The sequence below is a fragment of the Stomoxys calcitrans genome, chromosome 2, assembly GCF_963082655.1.
Source record: "Stomoxys calcitrans chromosome 2, idStoCalc2.1, whole genome shotgun sequence".
Classification (NCBI taxonomy): domain Eukaryota; kingdom Metazoa; phylum Arthropoda; class Insecta; order Diptera; family Muscidae; genus Stomoxys; species Stomoxys calcitrans.
In genome coordinates this window covers 230,874,373-230,901,267 of record NC_081553.1, presented here as the reverse complement: position 1 = coordinate 230,901,267, position 26,895 = coordinate 230,874,373, and the positions used below count along the sequence as shown (strand labels likewise).

The following is a 26,895-nucleotide window of genomic DNA, read 5'->3' as shown; positions in this document are numbered from 1 at the left end:
CAGCTGACCAGGTTTGACGGTATTAATGCCAGATTTTAGTTTGCATTTTCTTTGTTATCATCTTTTTTCTCGCATATTCTCTGCCCATGTACGTGCACGTATACACATACTCACGCCAATTTTTTTGTGTGTGTTGGCAAAACGTCGATCTGTTTGATGGCTAAATGGCGGATTGCACCATATGATTTGCGATTGTTGTACAAATGGGACCGCCTTTAATTGTTTCGCCATGGATTAAGATGAGTAGATTACGAATTTTGAAAAAATCCAAACAATCGACCCGGGAAGGGCCTTTGAGAACTTGAAATTATTGGATTGGAAAGGTGCCTTTTGCTATTTTTACATATTACACACATCAATTATTATTGTTATTGTAGCCGCAAATTCACATGTGAAGGTAGCAATCCTCGGGACGCTCCTATAGGTGAGTAAGCTCGTTCCGGTCCACAAGACCAATCGCCTCGGAAATTCTTATTTAAAGGTGCCAATTACTCGCCTTGTCATATCGAGCGTCATAGGCACTCAGTAATAAAGCATGAGCCGGTTCCGCCCGACTTCTCACTAAGACTCCTCTTGATACTGCTAATTATCGGCAACTGCATTTGCATCTACTTCATATGGAGCATTACACTTTCCATAGCCTGTAGAAGCGCTATGTAGCTTTCAGCTGAGCTTCTCACGATAACGTCCGGAGCTAAAAGTTCCAAGCTGTGTAGTGTTCAAAGTTATCACGTGCCAGGACATCAATTCCTTTGAATTGATAATCTTCCCTAGCTTGCGGGTGTCACAATTTTCTGGTTCACTATTTGAATATTTTTAGTGTTCCTGGGCTCAAAGCAGATTTGTGTAGTACATATCTTTGTATTCGCAAACTTTGCTTAAAATTTGATTTACTGCTTTCTTCCTTTCAACATGGCATGGCAAGATCGTAATCGAAAATGATCGAAATTGTCTAATCAAGAAAATGGAAAATAATCTTATGCGGATATAGAAGGCTTGTCCAGTAAATTGCCAATCAAATTAGGGGCGTTGTGATAAGAAGATCATTAAATGGATTTTACCGATAAAGTCATTATTGTTACTGGGGCAAGTTCGGGCATTGGAGCTGCAGCTGCAGTAAATTTTGCCGAATTGGGATGTGGCCAGTTAACGATTGTGGGACGAAATGTGGATAAATTGCAAGAAACAGCTAACAAGATCCTTGCCGTTAATGGAAAAGCCCCTCTTCAACTTAAAGCTGATATGGCCAATGAAGAAGATGTGAAGCGTATAGTGCAGGAAACACTTGGTAAATTTGGAAAAATCAATGTTTTAGTCAACAATGCCGGCGTTTTGGAAACTGGCACTATTGAAAATACTTCATTGGAACAATACGATCGTGTAATGAACACAAATATACGGGCTGTATATCAATTGACCATGATAGCAGTTCCCGAATTGATTAAGACCAAAGGTTCCATTGTGAATGTATCAAGTGTTAATGGCATACGCTCATTCCCTGGGGTATTGGCGTACAATATTTCCAAAGCAGCGGTGGATCAATTTACTCGCTGCGTTGCCCTTGAGTTGGCATTGAAGGGTGTACGTTGTAACTCTGTGAATCCAGGAGTTATTATAACGGAAATCCATAAACGGGGTGGTATGGATGAGGCAACATATGCGAAATTCTTGGAACATTCAAGATCCACACATGCCTTGGGAAGACCCGGACAAGTGGAGGAGGTGACAGCTGCTATTGCATTTTTGGCTAGCGAAAAGGCTAGTTTTATTACTGGAGCTAGTTTGCCCGTGGATGGTGGCCGTCATGCCATGTGTCCAAGATAATAAATTTTAAAACTTCATAAAATCACAGCCATGAAAAAATTTAGCGCGAGATTATTTTATTTTTAAAAAAATTATAAAAATTCTTATTAACCGAAAATATTGAAAAAGTATAGTGTCAATAAATGTGATAGCAATTCTTATTAATTGCGTAATTTTTACTTTGTACATCCATTGTATGTACCTATATATAGTTAAACTCTTATTAAAGGAAGATAGAAACGGAAGAATTCAAAAAATGTTTGAAAGCATGCGGTAAGTTAAGCCGCATTCATTCATTGTTTTAAGGTCATGGAAAAATTATTTTACACAGTAATGACTATGAAGAGCTTTTGATAATATATTAACTGATATGTATTAAGTTATTTGTATTAGGGTGGCGGCATACGAGTTCAAGTGCTTTGAATGACTTTTTCAAATACAAATGTACATGAGCTATATCAAGTTATTGACCGTAATTGTCATGGCTGATAGATGTCATAGTAAAATACCACCTTCAAAATTTCAGAAAAATCGAGGAACAATTGCGCCATCCAGAGGCTCAGAAAGCTAAATTAAGGGATCGGTTTATATGGCAGCTATATCAGGTTATAAACCAATTTAGACCATACCTGGCACAGTTGTTGGAAGTTATACCAAAGCGACATGTGCGAAATTTCAGGCAAAACGGATAAGAAATGCGGCCTCTAGAATCTAAGAAGAAGTCTAATCGGGAGATCGGTTTATATATCAGCTATATCATTAAGTAGTATGAATTATTTATATTTTTATACCCGAAGGATGGGGGTATATTCATTTTGTCATTCCGTTTGCAACACATCGAAATAACAATTTCCGACCCAATAGAGTATATATATTCGTGATGAGCGTAAAAATTTAAGACGATCTAGCCATGTCCGTCCGTTTGTCTATTGAAATCACGCTACAGATTTTATAAATAGAGATATTGAGCTGAAACTTTACACGGATTCATTTTTTGTCCATAAGCAGGTTAAGTTCGAAGATGGGCTATATCGGACTATATCTTGATAAAGCCCCCATATAGACCGATCCGCCCATAAAAGGCACATTTATTATCCGATTTTGCTGAAATTAGGGACTGTGAATTGTGTTTAGTCACTCGACATCTCGAAATTTTACTAAAGTATCAGGCACATCTTCCTGCGGAGACAAGAAAAGAAAAACTGGTAACTGATACAAATAGTGTGCATGAGATATAGAAAGAAAATTATTTTCCCGCTGCTAGTATCCGATAGTGGCGGTAACAAGGGTACTGCAGAACCAATGCCTGATTATGGTAAATAATGTATACCGCCTAGTTGGAATGAGGTCGAAGAAACCATCCGACTGAAAAGCAAGGCAGCAGGAGCTGATGGGTTGCAGCTGCACAATTTAAGACCTAAGCCGACATGCTGATAAGACGCATGCACCCCATGAGCAAAATATGACCCGTTTACAAGAAAGGGAACAAGTATGCTTTAACTTGAGAGGAATGAGTATCCTTCACATCGCTTACAAGATACTTTTGAACGTACTGTGTCTTCGATAAAAATCTAAAGTCAATGAAATAATTGGGCTCTATCAATGCGATTTAAGAAGAGGAAAATCCATCATAGACCAGATATTCATGATGCGCCAAATTCTAGAAAAGACCCAAGAGAAAGGGGACACTTACCATCTCTTTTGAAATAAAACCAAGAGTAAGCACCCTTATTCCGGTTGTCCGAAGGTGAAAATCGACAGCAGTGTTGTCAAAGGCGAATTTCACATTACGTGATATTTTGTAACTTATTTGCCTTCGACAGTTTGTTTATGTTGTTGTTGTAGCAGTGGGTTGTACACATTTTGTTTCTAGTAATAAATATATATTGCAATAAATAATAATTTAATGTTAAGGTAGCTCAATACTATCTAAACAAATAGGTTTGGTGTGCTGTAAACTGAGATGCATATCGTTTCCATCAAATTTAAAAGTCGAATTCGACATGATACCAAAAATGTACAAAAAAAAATCCTATACGACAACTTTAATACAATTTTGTAAAAATGTTAAAATTCGCCAACCGGAGTAAGTATGAATATCGGCAAGTTTAGGAACAAGGTCACCTCCCGACCTACGAAAATTGCACTATACAAGACAGTGATACTAGCCGAGACCAATCCCATGGTAGCCAGATGTACGTACCGGATTAACCCGATGGATTCCTTCATCGGTAAGGGTCGCCGTCTCAGGGTGCAGCACACTGCTACAAAAACAACTAGCTGAGTTGTGGTTCCGAGGCATGCTTGTGCAAGCAGGCGAGGCAGTGCTTTGGAGTTTCCGACATAAAAACCTTCGTAAAATAATTGAACCAGCCAAAGAATGCATGGCAACGTTAGCATACCTAAACGTATCAAAATACGATTGCATTAGCTAGATCAGTTTGTCAGAGTGAAGAAGAAGCTACACCGAAGATCTCTTGAAAGGAAACACTGTAGCATACGGAAAAGGTGAAGACCAAAACTCCGGCACGGGATAGCTGTGAGCACCACACAGGCTGAGGTCCGATCTGTGTGATGTGTATTGCTGTCACAAGAAGCCTAGTTGCGAGCTACCGGGTGCGTACACAGGTTGCGGATAGTGGAATGCTCCATACGGAGTACCTGCAATGGCAGTCCCGGACAATCAGCGGTATCGAGCGAAGTTTCAGTGAAAGGCCGGGCGGCACCGCCTCTTGCACAAATACTGAGTGCTTATGATGCTCAATATGTGAAGTCGGGTTATTGGCGCCTTTAAATAACCAACGACCACCCTGTTCCCGCGGTGATCGGTCTTTTGGACTGGAACGAGCATGCTCACCTAAAGGAGCTTGACGAGAATTGCCACCTCTACATGAAAATGTGGCTACATCGACAACAACCAAAACTCCGATACACGACCTCTCGAAACTAGGTGCGGAAATTGGAAAAGATTTCAATAATAGGCCTTAAATCAAGGTGACGAAAAATTTACTCTAGCCATAGTGGCAAGATTCCTTACATTTAGTGCAGAAGGCGCTTAATAAGGATTTAGCAACATACGAGTGTGTTCTGTGGGTTGATTTTAAATGTCCCCTCAAATTACTTGGTATTATTACGCCAATAAAATGTCATCATAGGATTTCCTAAACAAAACCAAAGAAATATTTTACCATAAATGCACCATGTACCACGTGCAATTTTGGACAATTTTCTTTACGTGATAATACGAATTAATTGGTATACCAATTTTTGTTTTTTTTTTTGCTGTTTGTTCATGACCACTTCTTTAATTTAAACTTCATAAGATGATTTTGTTTTTTAACTTAATTCTTTTATTAAAAACATTTTTATCAGGCCGTCCCATTTTTTCACGTTTTTTTCATAAAAAAAACTCACACCTATGCTATTATAAAGTAGTCTATACGAAAATTAACATTCGTAACCGTAGGACTTGATGATTTTGTTGAAGGGTTCGGCTTGCTTGGCAATGTTTTCGCGAGCCTTGACGGTCAACTTCTTCATGAGTCTGTTGTGTTTCAAGGTGACCTGCAATTTGGCCTTGCGTTTGCGTTCCAAGCTCTTGACAACATCTTGGTGGTGCCAGCCGACTTCACTGGACAAGCGGCCCAATTGACAGTATTTACGGTCAGAGCGCAAAGTCAACACACGCATGGCAATGGGTACGCAGACACGACGACGCTTATCGTAGGGCGATGGAATACCATCGAAGACGCGGAGACGAGCCAAAGCAGCTTGACCGCGCTTAGTTTTGTGTGGGATCATACCTGTGAAAAGAAAATTAAAAGAATTACTATAGAGGCCAATGAAAATATGAATGCAACATTTTTAGATGGATGTTCAGTTAATGATGACTTTTCACGACTCAATCAAATAATGTAGGTAAGAAAGGTATTATTCATCATAATAGCAGGAAGACAAGTGAAAACGTTGCCCAAGGATGTACATACCTGGAATAAAAAAAAAACAACGAATTAATATTAAATTGATTACCTATTTAAAAGTAATAAAATGTTCTCCTTCCTGTTCAGCTTATATTGGATTATTTTCACGATGTAATCAAATAATGTAGGTAAGTTTTTATTTGTTCATCATTCGACAAGTTATTATGGCATTAAAGGTTTTACTTCGAAACTTACCTAAAAAGAAAAAAAAAAGACATTAGTAAAGTTTGTATAACGTAAAAATTAAATATATGAACTAGTTTCAGTCTTAATGTTCGTTACATAGGTATTGTTCAAATAATGTAGGTAAGAAATTGTAATCATCATACTACAGCAATAAGATTGTTTATCAAATATGCCAAAATATATGAAAAATATTTTCTAACGAGTAAGAATCCCTGTTAAATTTTCTAACGGCAAAAATAGCAAGCAAGTAGATAAAATAAATTGCGGTAAAATTTAGGCAATGAACTTATTACAGTAATGCATTTAGAAAATTAAAAATATTGCTTCCCCACTCGCGCCACTAAGAAACGTTCAAGGTTAGATCTGCAAAGCGTCCTCATTGACAGACATAAACACGATATAAACTCGAGCTAGATTACAGTGTTTAGATTGGACCTGGTAACATTGATTCTATTTGCTGTAATAGCTCAGCTCACTAAACGTTCGGTATTTGAAAAATGTTTGCACTAACTTCTGCATATTTGATAAACAAAATTTTGGCCAAAGTATATTCTTGGTAAAGCTTACCTCTAACAGCTTTGTAGAAGATTCTGGAGGGAGCACGGAAGTGGAATGGACCACGGGCAGGGTTGACATTGCAACGTTTGCGCAAGTAAGCCAAATACTTGATCTTGTTTCTGTAGAAATGACCAGAGAGGTTCAATTCTTCGCAACGGACAATAGCAACTTTGCCACCTTGCAACAGGTATTTGGCAACGACTGAAGCCAAACGGCCGACCAAATGGCCACGACCATCAATAACAACGGCCTAAAATATAAATCAAAAACAACAAAATATAATTAAAAAAGCACTGAATCACATGTGAGGTTAAGTGGAAAACATCATACACGCACGTCGCTGCCCCAACAAACAATTGAAATATTTTTTTATAAACAAAAACGCTGTTCGCAAGAATTTCGAATATGATACTTAAAAAGCTCTTTGGATTTATTAAATCTTTTTTACTTTCACATTATTTAAAGTCACAGTTCCACATGGTATAACAATAAAATTATTGTTTGATTCACAGAACTGAAATAATGGTTGCTATACATTTTGGCAAATGTCACTACGCTAGGGCACGTGTGACAGTCAACACTTCTCATAATTTTTTCATGCTTCTTTTCAAGAACTAGGATTTATTTCTCACTTTTTCCATACATTGTTTGTTGACACAGCATTTGCAATTAGTTTTGTTGAATTTTTACTTTAATTTTGGTGAAATTTTTAATAAATATCACCACTTACCCTATTCGTTAAACCAGTCATGTTTAAGAACCGCACGGAAAGAAATTCATAAAACGGAAGCGGCCATCTTGAAAATTTGACATTTCACGATGACATTCGAGAGCGTATAAGACGTCCTACGTCGCTCTTTAGTTTACGCAAACGAAAGCGTCTGTAGAGGGATCCCATTCTTTGATACATCTACGAAAAATAATTAAAATACATTTTTTACATGATGCATTTTGAACATAAAAATGAATTTAATTTAAACTTTCTTAACATTTTTACTCAGTTTTGTTGGATATTTCATTATTTTATGAACAATTGAGGATGTTCTAATCAAGTACATTTGCCATGGCTGAATTATTAAAAGGTTGTCTCAATATGCACCCATAAAGTGAGGCCAAGCTGAGTACAATTTTTTTGTTTTTGATTATGCAATAAATCTAAATGTCAAATGCTTATTAAAGTTTATTTCTAAAACCACTATGACATTTGATTTTATGGCATTTGCCAATAAATGTAGATTTCATGCTTGAATTAAGAAGGTTGCCCCACTTATCCAATAACAACGAAATCAACGATACAACTCTGTGCCGATGGTGGCGTAAATTCCAACAAGGCTGTCAAATTTATGGACATTTTCTCTGCTCATGTACGCACAGGTATACACGCACGCACACAAATTTTGTGTGTGTTGGCAAAACGACTATCAGCTTGATGGCAAAATGCATACAAATAAGACAACCTTTAATTGTTTCGCCATGAATCCAAACAAAGCATTTGACGTTCTAGTGGGATTTGGATGCAATTCTGGAGTATGATAATAAAATCACCTGGGCAAAGTCAACCTTTTTAATTCAACCACAGGATGCACTAATAAGGTGAGCTAATGCGAACAGCTAAGTACAATAGTTTTTTGTTTTGATTTTGCAGTAAATCAATATGTCAAAGGCTTAATATCATCTAGAATCTTAAAAAGATGTTCTATTTGATTCGATATTGCATACATAAGCAACAAAACAGTTTTATAATTATGAAAATACAAATATAAAACACATTTGTAAAATATAAGTTGCACAACAAAGTTTATTTCTAAAACCATTTTGACATTTGCCACTGAAGGTAGTTTCGTTGGAGCTAGATTTTTGTTGTTGTGCTAATGACACTACCTCTTAATTGCACCATGAATCAACTATGGCGTCACTCAAGATATATTCATTTACAAGTAGCGGCAGTTGCCCAACAACAAAATATTGAGTGCACTATCTGTCAAAATCAATGATTAGTGCAACTCTGATTTTGTGTGTGTAACTAGTTCGCGTCATTTTTCGTTGTTTGTGTGTGCTATGGTTCTTAACTATAATACAAACATACAACCAAAACTCATTGATAGTGCACTTCGTGAGAAAAAATTGTACTCAGTTTTTTACACTATCTGGTAATTTTGTCATGGGCGACACTCATTTATTAATAATTTAAATTAATTAATAAGTTAAAAATAAGCTTACTTGCCCAACAACAACGAAATCAACGATACAACCCTATGGCAATGGTGGCGCCATTCCCAGCCACTAGGCTGTCAAATTTCTGCACACTTCCTAATAGACATTCTAATTTGTATTTGCATTATCATATGTAGCAGCCACAAGATCAGGATTCACTAATAGAAGGTTAGGTCACATGCAAAAACACAAAGTGGATAGGCCCCATAAACATCATTAAGGATGTCAAATCTGACGATTGAAAATGTCATCATATAGGAGAAAACGTAAACAAAGAATGAATGTAAAAAGAGAACAAGTTGACATCCTCAATGCCAAGTACTGCCAAATATTAAAAAAAAGTATATCGGCTGATCGCTTGGCTTAACCTTATTCAGTGAATCCTGCCACAAGATCAAAAGATTTATGATTATAAACGAGTAAATTATAAATTAAAACAATTAAAATGTGAAAAAGGAACAAAATGTGAAAACAGTTTTAAAATCCAAACCAAGCATTTGACGTTTTAGTGAGATTTGGACACAACTCTAGAGTTGGACTATTCCATCAGCTTGACAAGTGACCCAGGATTCACTAATAGAAGGTTAGGTCACATGCAAAAACACAAAGTGGATAGGCCCCATAAACATCATTAAGGATGTCAAATCTGACGATTGAAAATGTCATCATACGTAAACAAAGAATGAATGTAAAAAGAGAACAAGTTGACATCCTCAATGCCAAGTACTGCCAAATATTAAAAAAAAAGTATATCGGCTGATCGCTTGGCTTAACCTTATTCAGTGAATCCTGCAAGTGACCCAACCTTCTTAATTCAACCATGGCGACACTCATACAGTGCTGTATTCACAAATCGAAAGGCTATGGCAACCCTTACACAACCGGCTGTCCAAACTGGTTGACATTTCTCCATATACTAACTACATTATTATCTTCAAATAAAATAAATATTTTATATCCATTCGTAAGCTATAAATCCGTATATGCGAATTTTTATCTTGGGAGCTCTATTTAACAACAGCATTTAATTTACTTTGATATACCGTAAGTTAACCTTGAGAATATCCATGATATTCGCTTGGAAATATACATTGTTTTGAACCACTCCCATAAAAAGAAAGAAAAACGCCTTTGTGTTATCTTTCACTGACCCACATATGTGTGTGATTTCTTTTTGGATTACTTGAATGAGTAATCGTGTAATCTCTAGCCATAAAGTTCAGTTTTTCCTTCTTCTGTCTAAATAGGTAGTACCAAGAACTCAAAACAAAAATGTGGAAAGCCACAGCTGGAATGCAAATTCAAAACGCCAATGCTGCGGAGGATGACGACTGGGAAACTGATCCAGACTTTGTAAATGATGTTAGCGAACAAGAACAAAGATGGGGATCTAAAACTATAGAAGGCAGTGGGAGAACAGCTGGTGCTATAGAGTAAATATACGATTGTTTGAATAGTTTTTTGCTTTTTATATTCAACTATTTATCTTTGCACTCATAGCATGGAAAAGTTGCGCTCGGAAACGGAAAAGGCAGATCAGGCTAAAAAACAAAAAGAAATTGAAGAAATTAATCCCGGCTATGGATATGGTGGTAAATTTGGTGTTCAAACTGATCGCATGGATAAATCAGCTGTAGGCCATGACTACCAGGGCAAAGTGGAAAAGCATGCTTCCCAAAAAGATTACGCCACAGGCTTCGGTGGAAAGTTTGGAGTACAAACTGATCGTGTAGATAAAGCAGCAGCGGGCTGGGATCACATAGAAAAGGTTGAAAAGCATGGATCACAAAAGGGTATGTTGATAGACTTTTAAAATGAGAAAATAACCTACAGAATATAATTTTTGTTTTTTATTGTAGATTATTCCAAAGGCTTCGGTGGTAAATTTGGAGTCGAAGAAGATCGCAAAGACAAGTCAGCTGTTGGTTGGGATCATATTGAGGCACCACAAAAACACGAAAGTCAATTGGATCATAAAATTGTAGGTATTACACAGAGAAAGATTGTCTTAGATATGTTAAATCAAAAATGTATTACTTAATCTAGACCAGTGATGGGCACTCGTAATACATTTGCACATTATTTCGAAGTCCACGAACTTATGTTTAGTAAACGTAGAATAATGTGCAATAGTTTGTGAGACTTGTTTGCCTGTCTCTAATATAGGCCTTTGCTATTGAATATGGACTGCAGTGACTCGAAACTAATGTATTTAATAACATATAAAATTATGACTCATTAATATTTATTCATCCAATGATTTCGAGCATCACTATTTTTAGCAGTCAACAATGTTTCAATATCAAATGTAACACTTTAAAATAGCCTTACATCCAATTTATTAAAACTTTCGTTTACTTTAGGGTTTTGGTGGAAAATTCGGCGTTCAAAAAGATCGCATGGATAAGTCGGCGGTAGCTTACGATGATGGTGGCAAACAACAGGTTGGAACAAACTATACCAAGACAAAGCCTGTTATCGAAGGTGCCAAACCCTCGAACCTAAGAGCTAAATTTGAAAATTTGGCCAAAGTGTCCGAAGAAGAAAATCGCAAAAGAGCTGAGGAGCAAAAACGATTGCGTGAAGCTAAAGACAAACGTGATCGGGAAGAAGCTGCAAAGAAGACGATTGTCGAAAATCAACCACTGCCTCAGGCCGATGAAGCCAAACAACCACCACCCAAAGGGGCACGCTCAACCATTGTAACAGGACGCGAGGGAGGCATAGGCAATGCCATAAGTGCTTTTAACCAAATGCAGTCACCCACCAAAGAAGAGCCGCCTGTCATTCGCAAAGAACCCATACACATTCCAAGGGAGGAACCTAAGAGTGTAGCTAAAGCAGAGGTAGAAGAAGTTAAGCAACAGGTTGGGGAGCAACAAGTTGCACCTGCTGCTGTTGCTGCCCCACCGCCAGATCTAATACCTTGTATAGAAATAGATACTGTGGCTACACCGCCCGAAGTACAAAGTCCCGAAACGGTTGAAACAGTTGCAGCGCCAGCAGCAGTTGAAGAACCATTATATCAAAATCAATCGGAGGTTCACAGTTCCATACCTGAAAATTCTGCTCAACCAGCCGACCACGAAACACCAGTATCTTATGAAGGCGATGTTATTCCCGCAACTTCCGACAACTTGGCGGATTACATACAAGACACCCAGGTACACGCTATTGCATTGTATGACTACCAGGCCAATGATGAAGATGAAATATCCTTTGATCCGGATGATATTATAACACACATTGAGAGGGTAAGAGTAATTCAATAGTTTACTTAAAAAGGAAAAAGAAACTTTCCATCTTGCTTTTAATCACTTTTTTCCAAAGTCACAAGCTAAATATGGTAGAAACGTGTATCGGCATTTTGTAGATCTAGGTAGGAGGGTGCATATGCCAAGCCATTTGGATATATTTGAAAATATTCGACTTAAGATTTCGTTGAAAGCGACTCTATGAAGGGGTCTTTTTTGTCCTTTTTCAAAAACATAAAGACTAAAACAAGCTTATAGGTTGTTGTTGTTGTAGCCACATATTCATGTGGAGGTGACGATCCTCGTCAAGCTGCTGTCACAGCATCATAGGCACTCAGTATTTGTGCAAGAGCCGGTGCCGCCCGACCTCTCACTGAGACTCTCTGCTCGATACTGCTGATTTTCTGCGACTGCCGTTGCAGCTTGGAGCATTCCACTATCCGCAACCTCTGGACGCGCTCGGTAGCTCGCGGCTAAGCTTCTCGTGATAGCAATGAACACCACACAGATCGGTCATCAATGTTCCGGCCTGTGTGGTGCTGACAGCTATCCCGTGCCGGGAAGATTGTAGGTAATCAACATATTCTACAAAAATATTTTTCGTTATGATCAAAGTCAGCAGTACAAACAAGCTACTCAACTTGATAAAGAAACCAACCTGTTTAACTTAAAGAAAGAAAATGGCAGGTTAATTGTAACTAATGCATCGCTAGTGAGGACTCGCCAGAAGAGTGGCTAACAGTGAAATAAGAATCAGACCTTCTAGAAAGCTGCTCTACGTCAAACAACATATTGTTTCCTCAATTCCTCAAAAATCTTTCCTATGCGAGCACACAATCGAAGCAGCCATCTAACTCATCTTCTTGTGGATAGGCAACCATCATCTAGAGACAGATTCGATATTTGGTTGTAGAACAAGAGGTTCTGTGTTACAAAAGGGAATATTTACAAAAAATTCTAGAATTGATTATTTAACGATAAAAACATTCAAACATTCAAAACGCCGATACGCCTTTAAGTTCCACAGAGTTTATTAAAAACCAGTAAGGAAAGGCAAAAGTCGGGCGGAGCCGACTATATAATACCCTACACCTACCCTACAATTATAAATTCGGGCAATACAAAAATATATATGTATATGAGATCTATATCTAAATCTGAACCGACTTTCAAACAGATCTTTTATACGGCCATATATGTGCAAATCAGGCGATACATATATATGGGAGCTATATCCAAATCTAAACCAATTTTAATGAAATTTTGCAGATATGATAGGATCAGTAACTGTAAAACTGTCCCTGCCAAATTTTGTGCAGATCGCTTGAAAATTTTAGCTTCTACGGCCATTTAAGTAAAAATCGGGCAACATATATATATGGGATCTATATCTAAATCTAAACCGATTTTGATGAGATCTCATAGACATGTTAGGATCAGTAACAAAACAGTTCTCGTCAAATTTTGTGCAGATCGGTTGAAAATTTTAGCTACTACGGCCATTTAAGTGCAAATCGGGTAATACATATATATGGGAGCTATATCTAAATTTGAACCGATTTGGATGAAATTTTGCAGTCATGTTAAAATCGGCAACGAATCAGTCCGTGCCAAATCGGGGCAAAATTGTAGCTACTACGGCCATTTAAGTGCAAATCGGGCAATAAATATATATGGGAGCTATATCTAAATCTTAACCGATTTTTAGCAAAATCAATAGCGTTCGTCCTTGAGCCAAAAAAGTGATACGTGCGTCATTTCGTGAGTATTTGACTCACAGACGAGACAGAGTATTTGACTCTCTTCAAAATGAATTTTCATTTATGCAAAAATTAATTTATGTTTTCTTAATTGTTTTTTTTTTCAGATCGATGAAGGTTGGTGGCGTGGTTTGTGCAAAAATCGTTACGGTCTCTTCCCAGCAAACTATGTACAAGTTGTCAATCAATAATCAAAACACTGACATTGATCACCCCCCAAACTATGGAATGTTAAATGACAATTGTTTTACTATATATTTAAACTCATATAACTAATATAGCATATATGTATATGAGAACAAGATGAAAAATTGTATTGCCAATCAAAAACAAAAGTATTTTTTGTCACAAACCACAACGATGATGTATTTTAAATTATTATTTTTATTTTATTGTTTCCTTTTTTTGAGACAAATTCTGGCATTTGTAGTTTAAGAGTCCATAAAAACATTCGTATTTGTTGTATGTTTTAAACATACCCAAACACTTTTTTTGTCCCAATTTGTGTTTTAAAAATACGTACTGCAAAATCTACTGCATTGAAAACAAAAAGCATTAAGTATACATTGACATTTATATAGTATAACATTATCTTCATTATTTAGGAAAAACAAACTGTTACAATCTTTTCATTTTGGAAGTGTTTCTTCTTAAGTAATAATAATTATTGTTCCAATTAAATGAAAATGAGTCAATAAAATTATTAAAACTACAGACTGTATGCAATTATAAAAATAAACTTAATAAATACATTGTTCTTTCTTTAAGTCAAACATATTTGCGTACGATACTATCTCATGGTTTACTTTTGAATGCAAGGAAAGTATAACGAAACAATTTTTCACTTTTTTGGCAAGGAAAACAGTTTTATCTTGCAAGTTGTTGTTGTTTTTTGTAAGAGTCATGAAGAGTTTGAATTGTGAAATGCATGTTTGAGTGGCGGCATTAAGATAAGAAATGCGTGCTACCTGTCTACACTTAAATTGTATGTATTAAGTACTTAGCAACTTCTCTGGGATGCCGAAACATGTCAGTCAGCCAACAATGCGATTTTATGTGGAATATTTTTTTTCTATATTATGTTTGTTTCCAATTCGTGTAAAAGTCTAAGAGTTCATTATAATTCCATTCTGTATGAATTGGTTGACACTCTTGTTGTTAGGGGCATTTAAGTTGATACTCTTCAATATTTGTGGTATCACACATTTGTAGATGTGCAAAATAACATGAAAACTGTTAACCTTCAACGTTTGTTTTTAAATTTTGGACAGAGCTTTTTGAGTGGTGGATTTGCAAAATGTCATGAGTTTTTGATAGATACATGGATCAAGTCAAACAATTCCATTCCATATTTTATATGTTTGTCTTTGTTTAATAGGAATGATGACTTAAGTTTCCTATACCTGGATTAAAATTGCTGACTCACTTTACAACATCATTCGTTTTGTTAGATTTGGCAAAGAAATGATCGCTGGGTGAGAATTTTGGTCATGTAATTGCGGCAATATACTGGCATGTGGGGTTAGAGATCCTTGGAAAACTTCTTTGTTTGAGATGGATCGGTGCGAGCATTACGAACAATCGCTGGATAATCTGTGTTGTCATTTTTGGCTTTTGTACCACATTTGATTGGTAAATTTGCGCTCAATAGGGTGTTAGGCTGACTTTTGGTAGAGTTACCTAAATTGATAAAATCCGGTCAAATTTTTTGAGAAACTCAATATTTTGTCCCACCTATGGAGGCCACGGTAGCGCAGAGGTTAAAATGTCTGCCTATGACGCTGAACGCCTGGGTTCGAATCCTGGCGAAACCATCAGAAAAAATTTTCAACTGTGGTTTTCCCCTCCTAATGCTGGCAACATTTGTGAGGTACTATGCCATGTAAAACTTCTCTCCAAAGAGGTGTCGCACTGCGGCACGCCGCTCGGACTCAATCAAAATGCAAATTTTTCCCACGAACATTCCATTAAGGCACAGGGGCAAACTACTCACATATCAATGAGTGCAGTCCGATTCAAATTTAAGTTCAATGATAAGGGGCCTCCTTTATAGCCGAGTTTGAACGACGTGCCGCAGTGCGACACCTCTTTGGAGAGAAGTTTTACATGGCATTGTACCTTACAAATGTTGCCAGCATTAGGAGGGGAAAACCACCGCTGAAAATTTTTTCTGATGGTCTAGCAAGGATTCGAACCTAGGCGTTCAGCGTCATAGGTGGAAATGCTAACCTCTGCGCTACGGTGGCCTCATCTCATCATCATCATCATCTATGTAGCATTTTCAATTTAATGACTGGAAATAGACTGTTTATTAATCCTGCGAAAACCTTTTCCATTCTCGCTTTTTATTGATAACCATATGGTTGAGTTTGCGGAATCTATTGTCTTGGCTTGACATTCGGTTCCAGCCTGAATTGTGGATCTCACATACAATTTGTGTTATCTTAAGAAGATTGTATGCTCTCAGATCTTATAGTCCTAGCCGTATTCGTCTGCGATTAGCCCACTCACTTCGAATGTCACAGGTGAGTTATGGATTCGAGGCTTATTGTGGACCTTGGTCTTACAACTTACATAAGGTACAATAGATAGAGTGGTTAGAAGTAGATAGAGTCGTTTTTGTTTCGGATTGACCGTGCCTGGTCATTTTGGCCGATGTGGGCTTTCTTTGCATTGGTATTGAAAAATATACATAAATAAATAAATTATGATATTTGGGCCTTTTTTCGTTTACTTCGTCTAGATCATAAGATTAGCACACTCTCTCAATGGTTCTTGGTCTAAGTATGCATCGCATTTGCTGCTAATGACATCTGATACCATATCCTCCAAAATATATAAAGCAAACTTCACGAATGGGTGGATTTGAATTTGAATTTTTGTCCCTAGACCTTAATACACTGAAATGGCTCTCCAGAGCGTCTTGATTAAATCGCCCTTGAGGAACAAAGATTAAACTTTTTTCTTCCTCCAGAATAGAGCTTCTCTTCGACTCAAAGCGATTTTAGTCGCTGCGTACCTAGCATACAAGGAAATTATAAAGGATGATGTTTGTGCCTTTCTTAGGTTACTTCGTCTAGCTCACCAGATCAGGACAGCCCTACAACTTCTCAATGATTCTAAAGGTTAGAGAAAGGCTGATGCCTGAACAGACTCTTATTGGTTGAATCAGCTGGAACTCTCGCAGTTCAATATTTTGTGGGATTTTTTTAAAAGCCAATGGTCTTCCTCCACCTACACAGATCCTTAAGAGTACCCTGAACGAAGTCCGCAGTAGTAGAGTGAAACAAGTTATCCACAATACCCTCACCCTCTTCTCCTCAAACGACCTGAATTTAACCCTGATAACTTAGAGCCTAAAAGATGGTCTTAAGCCCCTCATTGAGTCTGCTAGTAATGATTTGATGATCCCTCTCTTTAGCATTATGAACCTAATGCAACAGGAAAGGATTCTTCATTACAGTTGGATCAATTGGAAAGTACCAAAAACGCAACTAGGCGTTTGTAAAATCTTAATCTTGGTACAATTATAAGGTAAAGTCATAAGCTCAACAAAAAAAAAACAATCCAGTGGGGATGGTGGCGCAAATTCCCACTAGGCTGTCAAACTTCTGTACACTCTCAAATTGACATTCTACTTTTAATTTGCATTATCATGTTAAGCAGAGTGGTTAGAGTTATGATTATAAACGAGTAAATAATAAATTCAAACGATAAAAATGTGAAAAAGAAACAAAATATAAAAAACCTTTAAAATTCAAACAAAGCATTTGACGTTCTAGGGATTTGGATACAACTCCGAAATTGGAAAATTTGATCAGCTTGGCTTATGACTTTAGCTTTTTGTTGTACCAGGATCTTAATCTGCGACAAATTCTAAGAACATTTGCTACAAAAACCATGTGTCTAAAATCAAATTTGAGCTTCCGGTATTTAATTTCATTTTCATTTATTTTGTGGAAAAATGAAATCACTTAAAATTATCTGAACAGACTCACTACAACACAGAGCTGCCAAGTTTTAAATTCAACAAATGCCTGTTTGCCCATTAATATATTTAGGATTTATTACGTTCCAAAATTGATAAACCGATTTAAAACCCAAATACTTTCGATTTATATTTCATGAAATTTAGTTAGGTGTTGCAGCAAACTGTTTTTTTTACAAATCACAGCCAAAATGATTAGCATGCATTTTGTACACTTTCTAAAAACGGGTAAATGGCAACCCAGTTTACCGATAAAGCGTTCTCTTAAATTAATATGTTACTCTCTCAATTGACCATTAGTCAAACTGTCAACTTTTCAAGAGAAATACTATATAAGCTGAACCAAATTAATATACTCTCAGTCGTTTGACGTTTTTCGTTGGTGGGTTTTCGCGGAACAATAAAGATTGCAGGATTGCAGGATTTGTGTTGATTCTAAACAAAACACAAACACAACGACAACCCTGTGCAAGAGTGAAATTGGAATAAGTTGTTAATAAAGAAAAATAAATAGCATTTAGTAGAAAAAGCTTGCATAAAACCATAAAAATATGGAATACAGATTGCATGAATAATTAAAGATATTGCTGAAACAAGTTAAAGATATTGTACCTTTGACATTCATTGATGTGTATCGTTGTGTCGTTGTCGCCGTAAAGAAAATTCGTTCTCATCGTTTTGGTCAATGCAATAAATTAACCCAAATAGAAAATAAAAGTTTTAAACAAAGAAGTGCCAACGCGTTTACAATAATAATATAAAAAAGAAACAAGTAATCATTGCGGAGGCAAACGACAAGAAAAATACATATGAATAGCAGATACCTTTAATAAATAAGAAATAAAGAAAACAAAATACCACACTGCTGTGATCAAAAATCATTATAGTAAGTGCCACATGTTGCTGTGAAATATCGATTATTTTTTATCAATCAATTTATGAATGTCCCCAATTGGAACTTTAATATATAATTTTAATACAAATCAATAAACGGCATATCGGAATATTTGATGTGAAATGTAATTATGTATTCGTTCGTGTGTGTGCGTGTGTGTGTTCAAGTGCCAACTGGTCGAAGTTTTCTCTTTCTGGAAGAATGGTTATGTCTCTTCTGCCACATTCCCCAATTTTCTTGTCACTTGGCTCTCAATTCTCCCATAAATTAATGTAATGTAATTACACTCAAAAAATTCTCAAATGCTTGCAATTTCGTGACATTGTCATTCTGATAAGAATGTGTTAGGTGTATGTTTTTGAAAATGGCCTTTGTCCAAAGTTGAAAGCATATGGGGAACAAAAGTGCACTTTTTTTTAGGTAACACTCAGAGTAAACGAATTGTGGTCTAGACAATTATGGCATATTAATTTCACCGGAAAAAGGTGCAATTTATGTTTGTCAAATCCCATATGCTAGTAGTCAATTCTGAATTTCATTTCCTGTGTACAACTATCAAAAATAATACATACCTTATTTCTCTTATGTCAAAGTAGGAATTAATTTAATAATCAATAAATAAATATCCCGCTCTTATTATTGAGAGACGATTATTGATATTTCTCAATAGTCACACAATTATGTTTATAGATATTTTGGTATTTTTAATAACAGTTTTAGATAATAAGTACATACCTACCTATAGCAAACATTTGTGCAAAATTTGTTTCTGGGTTTTTAACTTTACATTTCTGCAGTTCATATTTCAATAATTTCCTAAGAATTTCAAAGAATTTCTTGACCTTCCTCCTTCATACTACCTCTATATCCAGACCCTCCAAGTAAAAACAATAATCGCACAATTTTTTCCACAAACAAAAAATAACACGGACTCAATGAACTTAAATTGATTTGATGACTATAAACAAACTCAAACAGATACAAATTAAACAATAACAAAGCAAGAGGGAGAGAAAACACAGCAACAACAAATAATTAGAAGAATCAAATGATTGGACAAAAGAAGGTTTGCCGAATAGCTGGTTTCGTTTTCAGAACGCCAGTGGACAGACAGACAGCTACTACACAGTCACTGACATGCAATGAGAACTTTTTTACAAATCATCAAAATTTTAAATTTCTTTGCTTACATACCTACCTATCTGCTTTGACAATAGGTGGCCACCCGAATAAAAGTGATCATGCGAAGGAAGCAACAATTTTTGTAACAAGATGCGATAAAAGAGCATATTCACGAAATTATTATGAAATTTAATTGATGAAATTGGAAATTATCCCTCCGAACACACTACTAAGGAACTGAAGAAACACCTTATATAACTGAGCGCAGTCGTGTTCAGATCAATAGCTAGAGACGAGGTCCAAGTGCAGTTTACTGGCCACACACCGATTCCTCTGAAAATGACATATTGACGTAATGTACAGCTTGGCGAGCTGATTCCAACGATATGAAAAACTCCCGGGGGTCAGACCTGGGTCTTGGTTAATAGGCCTCGAAAGGGTCAGTCAAAACTATTGACTATTCCATCCGATTTTTAAAAATTTGACATGTGGATGTAAAAGAGAGTTTTAATTAAAATACTTTTGGCTTTTTCCCAATGGTAGACATATGGTGGAGGAGAAAATCGTAAATCCGGCCGTAGGTTGGCAAATTTGTCCAACTTTGGATGGCAAATAGAGTATTAATTAAAATACTTTTGACTTTTTTCCGACTTTTGGACATATGCAGAAGGAAAAAATGTAAATTTCGTTATTAAAAAGTTAACTTGGTGTATTTTTAGCGAATTATACGTCAAATAAAAGCATAGCGGAGTGTTTATTGTGACCTGATGTAATTTAGTTTACTTTTTATAGGAAAATTTTGATTATATTGTCGTTTTTTGAAAAAAGTTCAACATTTTACTATTTTCAATAAAATTAACAGTGTTTCAAAGATTTTTTAAAAATATTTCATGTTGTCTGGGATTTAAAAAATCTACAAGATCAGTTCAAAAATAAACAGGCAAAAGGGTACTATGTTCGGCCGGGCCTCCACCAGGGATCGCATTTGTCAAGTTCTTTGAATGACTTTTTCAAATAGATAAACACCTGTCACAGAAAAATACCGCCTCCAAAATTTCAGTCAAATCGAGTAATAATTTATATGGCAGCTATATCAGGTTATATACCGATTTAGACCATATACATAGACATGGATAAGAATTATGTACAAGTAGTCTTATCGTGAGATCGGTTTATATGGCGGCTATATGAGGATGTGGACTGATTGAGACAATACATGAAACAGTTGTTGAAACTCAAAATAAAGCACTTCATGCAAAATTTCGGCTAAAACGGATAAGAATTGCGCTCTCAAGAATCTCAAGAAGTCAAGACCCAACATGGGCTTATATGGCAGCTATATCTGGTAATGGAACGATTTCAACCATTCTTAGCAAAATTGTTGAAAGTCATACCAGAAAACTTCATGCAAAGTTTCAGCCAATTCGGATAGGAATTCTGCCCTCTAGGGGCTCAAGAAGTCAAGATCCCAGAACGGTTTATATGACAGCTATATCAAAATATAGACCGATATGGTCCATTTGCAATCCCAACCGACTTACACTAATAAGAAGTATTTGTGCAACATTTCCAGAGCCTAGCCTTACTCCTTCGAAATGGCGAGGGGCTCGTAAGTTGCACTGTGAGGGTGTCGTAAATTGCTGCTATACTAAGAGGATTGCCCATTAAGATTAATTTAAACATTTTAATCTGCTCGCATATGACTACAAGTGTAAACCAACGAAGATCTATATATGTGGGTCATGCTGTCAGCTGATGAATTTTTTTTTCAATTAGAATTTTTTTGTTAAGTATGGTCTAAATCAGTCCACATCCTGATATAGCCACCATATAAACCGATCACCCGATTAGAATTTTTGGGGGGAGAAATTCTTATCCAATATGATTGAATTTAACATATGTCGTTTTGGTATGACTTCCAACAACTGTTCAAAGTATAGTCTAAATCGGTATATAATCTGATATAATTGCCATATAAACCAAACTCCCAGTTCGACTTTTGAGACTTTAGAGGGCGCAATTATTACTCGATTTGCCTGAAATTTTGCAAGTGGTGTTTTTCTATGACTGGCATTTTTCTATTCTAGAAAAATATTTAAAGAACTTGACCAATGCGATGAAGGTGGTGGGTATATAAGATTCAGCCTGGCCGAACTTAGCACTCTTTAACTTGTTCTCAATTTATTTGGATTTTGATAAAATTCTAAATATCAAATGCATTTCAAATAGGCTTTGCGGTTGATTGCGGTGATTGCTGTACATAAAACTCTCATTGCAATTAATGGCTTTTAACGTTAAACATATGGGATCGAACCCTGGTGGGAAAATTTAATAAATTTTCAGTAGTTTTTCAGGCGACATTTGTTAAATGCTACGCCATGAAAATGGTATATTATTTTACTTTAATTGGTAATGAAAGAAAATTTGGTCACTATGCGAATTCAGAGAAGATTTCCAAGTAGATTGATCTCCTGCGCTATTTTCTAATTTCTGACACCCAGTTTCGAACACCGACCACCGTGGCGCAGAGGCTAGCATGTCCGCCGATGAAGCCGAGCGCTTGTGTTCGAATCCAGGCGTAAACATCAGGAAAAATCTTCAGCGATGGTTATTTCCTTAAAAATGCTAGCGATATATGAAAGGTATCCATCCATGTAAAAATTCTCTAACAAGTGATGTCGCTAAGCGGCACGCCGTTTCGACTCAGCACAAAAAAAGAGGCCCTATATCATTTGAATTGGACTGTTTTCTTTGATATGAGAGAAGTATCCCCTGTTCCGTAATGAAATGTTCATGGGAAATTAAATAGTAGTAGTAGTTAAGTTTTGATATAGCTTTCTTTCCTAGAGTTTTTCATTGGAGTTTTGGTCTCATGCTTTTGCGTATCAACTTCGCTTGAGCTTCTTCATTCATTCTGAAAACATGACCTAGCCGAAGCAATAGTTTTACAAACGATGCCAATATTTTCCATCAATGAAGATAAGCCCATAGATACTTTATAAAAGTGCTTAATCTTGGGGACTTTTCACACCAATTGCTAAAAATGTCTATTTTTGTTACAATCAATTTCGCCAAGAACTAAATTAAAAATTTTTTGTTATATTTAATCCGGCTTATTATAATGTACAGAGATACATTTTTATAGTTCCATATTCACACACAATACAACAATAATTGTATTGAAATGTTTTTTTTTATATTCAAGCAAAATTAAAAACGAAAAAATAAAAATTAAAGTACTTTACTGTTTTTAATTTTGGGTACTTTTAATGCTTTTTAATTGAACAGACAGACCATTTGTTATCTATTGGTCTGTCTGTTTCCTATATAACAAAAGGGGGATCACCGCAAATTGATCTTCATCTGCAATTATTTCATAGAGTTATAAATATTTCCTGGTCTTATGACAAAATAAAAACGAAAATGAATTTGACTATAGTCACGATAATGTAAATAAAGAAAAACTGTAAAGCGTCTGAATTTTTTTAAAAACAATTATCTACAATTATTTTGCGTGTTAATTTTCTCTATTGTTGAATACATTTGATGCATATTTTTATTGATCATTTTCCCAGTGAAAAAAAAAAACAAATTTAAAAGGGTGGAATGTATAATATTTTGTGTTTTTAACCACCACCATATAATGGGGGTACAAATATTCCTGATCGTCTCGATGCTCTGAGTCAATCTAGCCATGTCCGTCCATCCGCCTGTCGAAATCACTAAAGCGAACGCGTAAATTTAACCGCTTGAAATTTTGCACAGATGCTTAGTATCGATGTATTGTAGGTCGTTGGGGATTGCAAATGGGTCATATCGGTTCATATTCGGATATAGCTCCCATATAAACCTATCTCCCGATTTGATTTCTTGAGCCCCTGAAAGCCGCAATTTTTGTCCGATTTGGCTGAAATTTTGCATCTGTTATGACTTCCAACAACTGTGCCAAGTACGGTCCAAGTCGGTCTATAACTTGATATATTGTAGCTCCCATATAAAGCGATCTCTCGATTAGACTTCTCAAGCCTCTGGAAGCCACAATTTTTGTCCGATTGTGACTGACTTTCAACGACTGTGATAAGTACGGTTCAAATCGCTCTTTAAGCGGTTATAGCTCCCATATAAACCGATCTCCCGATTTCATTTCTTAAGCCCATGGAAGCCACAATATTAATACAATTTGGCTTAAATTTTGCATATAGTGTTCTGTTATGACTCTCTACAACTGTGCCCAATACGGGTCCAATTCGGTATATAACTAGATAAAGGTCCCATATTTTAGCAAAATCCATAGTGGAAGGTTTCCAAGATTCAGCCCTTAGAACTTAGAATGCTTTTACTTGTTTTGTATTACAAGCATTACTTAATTGAAAAAGGGAAACTTCTACCTTATCCGATTCAAGTTTAGCTCAAGGACACAGATCCTTATTTATCTATGTTTAAATTTGTAAACAACATTACATTAGGAAAAAGCGGTGTTCATACAAATCAACACTGTACGATTCACGTTTTAACTCAATGATACGTGAAGTGCTTTTTACAATATACCTTTAATTATTGACAGCGACAGCTGGTTGTAGGTACCTTATCGACCCTATGGAGTCCTTCACCGGCAAGGGCTGCCGCCTCAGTGTGCAACACATTGCTACAACATACACAAGAACAGCGCACTGCTGAACAGAAAAAGAAATAAAAATCAGTTTCAATCACAAAATTAACAATCCAATTAATTTTTTAATTGCAATGGTTTCACCGTCTTTCAAATGTAAATTCCCAGCGGTCTAAGTGTACATCAAAATGAGTTTTCAATTCATTTGTTCTTTATTTTCCTGTAACGTTATAAAAGGTATATATTTATAAAATTTAAAATGTTATCTTATAAGTAATAAATCTTATAAGTAATAATTATAAATCTTATAAGTAATAAAGAAATATACAGCATGGGTTTTATTTAAACCGTCTGCCAGAAAATTGAGTTGTTATTATACTTTTTAATGATTTTATTTCAAATAATCAGTAGTTAAACTCTTCTATTAGATCTTTTCTATATTTTAGTGCTTCTTTCAGGAATTTGTACAAGTTAAGCCAGCTTAAAATTTCCCCACCATGTTGGAATATCTAACACGTATAATTTTAATTATTGGGCAACAACCCATGAAATGTTCCAAAGGTTCTTGTTCCCCAATGTTACACAGAGAACATCTTTGCTCATCTTCAGTCCTGTGTATATTAGAATTCAACCAAAGAAGATATCTAGCTTTCATTATTAAGATTATTTGTTCTTGGCTGTAATTATCATTGCAGTAAAGTGGGCCAGCCCTGAAGTCAAGGAATTTAAAGATACCCAAAAAGTATTTGCGGAGTTTTTAAAAGAAAGTAAATGCATTTTTAATAAAACTTAGAATGAACTTTAATCAAATATACTTTTTTTACACTTTTTTTCTAAAGCAAGCTAAAAGTAACAGCTGATAACTGACAGAAGAAAGAATGCAATTACAGAGTCACAAGCTGTGAAAAAATTTGTCAACGCCGACTATATGAAAAATCCGCAATTACTTTTTGGGCAACCCAATACAACACACTGCTACAACATTACATATTACACAGTATATTTTGTGCCTTTAGATGTCATTATGGGCTAGAGACAGAAAAAGTCAGTCGAACTCAATAATTTTCTCCACTGTAATCGAATGAATATAGGCGAAAATTGAAAAAAAAACATGTTTTTTATATGCAAATTATGAATTATTTTTGAATGCCATTGTCCCATTGCCCCACTTTCATCAACGAGTTTATTGGGTACTCATTCCAAAAAAACAAAGAAATTATTTTTGGAAATGAGCGATTTAAGACTGAATTATTTGCCAAATGCTAATGTAAATTTCAATTTAAAGTTTGTTTTTACCTGTGAAAAACAAATATGGTACCAGCCTTAACACTTATTTACGGAGTTAAGAATTAATTATTTCTTAAAAACATCAATTTAGTATGTTTTAGTTTTACTTCGATGTTAGTATATCTGCCGGGCCGAACTTTGGATACCCACCACCTCGGGTATATACGTAAACCACCTTTTGTCAAAATCCGGTGAAAAATGAATACCTTATGCCCCATAGCTGCTATATAACGAAATATTGATCTTTTTAGTAGCTATATCGAAAAATTAACTGATCTGAACCATATACGACACGTCGAAAAGCCTAACATAAGTCACTCTGTCAAATTTCAGTGAAATCGGACAATAAATGCGCCTTTTATGGGGCCAAGGCTTTAAATCGAGATATCGGTCTATATGGCAACTATATCCAAATCTGGACTGATTTGGGCCAAGTTGCAGAAAAATGTCGAAGAGCCTAACACAACTCACTGTCCTAAATTTCGGCGACATCGGACAATAAATGCGCCTTTTATGGGTCCAAAGCCTTAAATCGAGAGATCGGTCTATATCGCAGCTATATCGAAATCTGGACCGATCTGGGCCAAATTGCAGAAGCATGTCGAATGGCTTAACACAACGCACTGTCCCAAATTTCTGCAAATCGGATAATAAATGGCCCCAAAACCTTAAATGGAGAGATCAGTCTATATGGCAACTATATCCAAATCTAGACCGATCTGAGTCAAATTGAAGAAGAATGTCGAAGGGTTCAAAACAACTCACTGTCCCAAATTTCGGCGACATCGGACAATAAAATTGCCTTTTATGGGCCCAAAACCTTAAATCGAGAGATCGGTCAATATGGCAGCTATATACAAATCTGGACCGATCTGGGCCAATTTGAAGAAGAATGTTGAAGGGCCTAACACAACGCACTGTCCCAAATTTCTGCAAATCGGATAATAAATGTGGCTTTTATGGGCCTAAGACCCTAAATCGGCGGATCGGTCTATATGGGGGCTATATCAAGGTATAGTCCGATACAGCCCATCTTCGAACTTCAGTTTCAGCTCAATATCTCCATTTTTAAAGACTGAAGCGTGATTTCAACACATAGACGGACGGACATGGCTAGGTCGTCTTAGATTTTTACGCTGATCAAGAATATATATACTTTATAGGGTCGAAAATGGATATTTCGATGTGTTGCAAACGGAATGAAAAAATAATGTACCCCCATCCTAAGGTGGTGGGTAT

The 26,895-nt window shown here is 36.1% G+C and overlaps 4 protein-coding genes across 8 annotated transcripts in view; 3 read left to right on the top strand and 1 right to left on the bottom strand.

The window, feature by feature from the left end:
• The first annotated feature begins 944 nt into the window (after positions 1 to 944).
• LOC106088389 (3-oxoacyl-[acyl-carrier-protein] reductase FabG) lies at positions 945 to 1,968 on the top strand. Its single transcript, XM_013253924.2, has one exon. The coding sequence runs from the start codon at positions 1,051 to 1,053 to the stop codon at positions 1,822 to 1,824; it is 774 nt and encodes a 257-aa protein (XP_013109378.2). The 5' UTR covers positions 945 to 1,050; the 3' UTR covers positions 1,825 to 1,968.
• Positions 1,969 to 5,130: 3,162 nt separating this feature from the next.
• LOC106088102 (large ribosomal subunit protein uL13) lies at positions 5,131 to 7,345 on the bottom strand. The gene is made up of 3 exons (XM_013253449.1): positions 7,258 to 7,345; positions 6,537 to 6,777; positions 5,131 to 5,606 (listed from the first exon to the last, which is right to left on the bottom strand). Exons 1-3 carry the CDS (start codon positions 7,276 to 7,278, stop codon positions 5,251 to 5,253), a joined length of 618 nt encoding a protein of 205 aa, XP_013108903.1. The 5' UTR covers positions 7,279 to 7,345; the 3' UTR covers positions 5,131 to 5,250.
• Positions 7,346 to 9,630: 2,285 nt separating this feature from the next.
• Positions 9,631 to 14,404, top strand: LOC106095636 (hematopoietic lineage cell-specific protein). The gene is made up of 6 exons (XM_013262916.2): positions 9,631 to 9,785; positions 9,989 to 10,174; positions 10,242 to 10,534; positions 10,601 to 10,722; positions 11,105 to 11,995; positions 13,863 to 14,404. The coding sequence occupies exons 2-6, from the start codon at positions 10,014 to 10,016 to the stop codon at positions 13,944 to 13,946; spliced, it is 1,551 nt and encodes a 516-aa protein (XP_013118370.1). The 5' UTR covers positions 9,631 to 9,785; positions 9,989 to 10,013; the 3' UTR covers positions 13,947 to 14,404.
• Positions 14,405 to 18,113: 3,709 nt separating this feature from the next.
• The window catches only part of LOC106092907 (protein Malvolio), a 72,490-nt gene continuing 63,708 nt past the window's right edge, over positions 18,114 to 26,895 (top strand). For all 5 annotated transcript variants that reach the window (XM_013260040.2, XM_013260187.2, XM_013259966.2 and 2 more), the window contains exon 1: positions 18,114 to 18,629. The gene's annotated coding sequence lies outside the window, so the exon portion shown is untranslated. The remainder of the gene's footprint in view (positions 18,630 to 26,895) is intronic.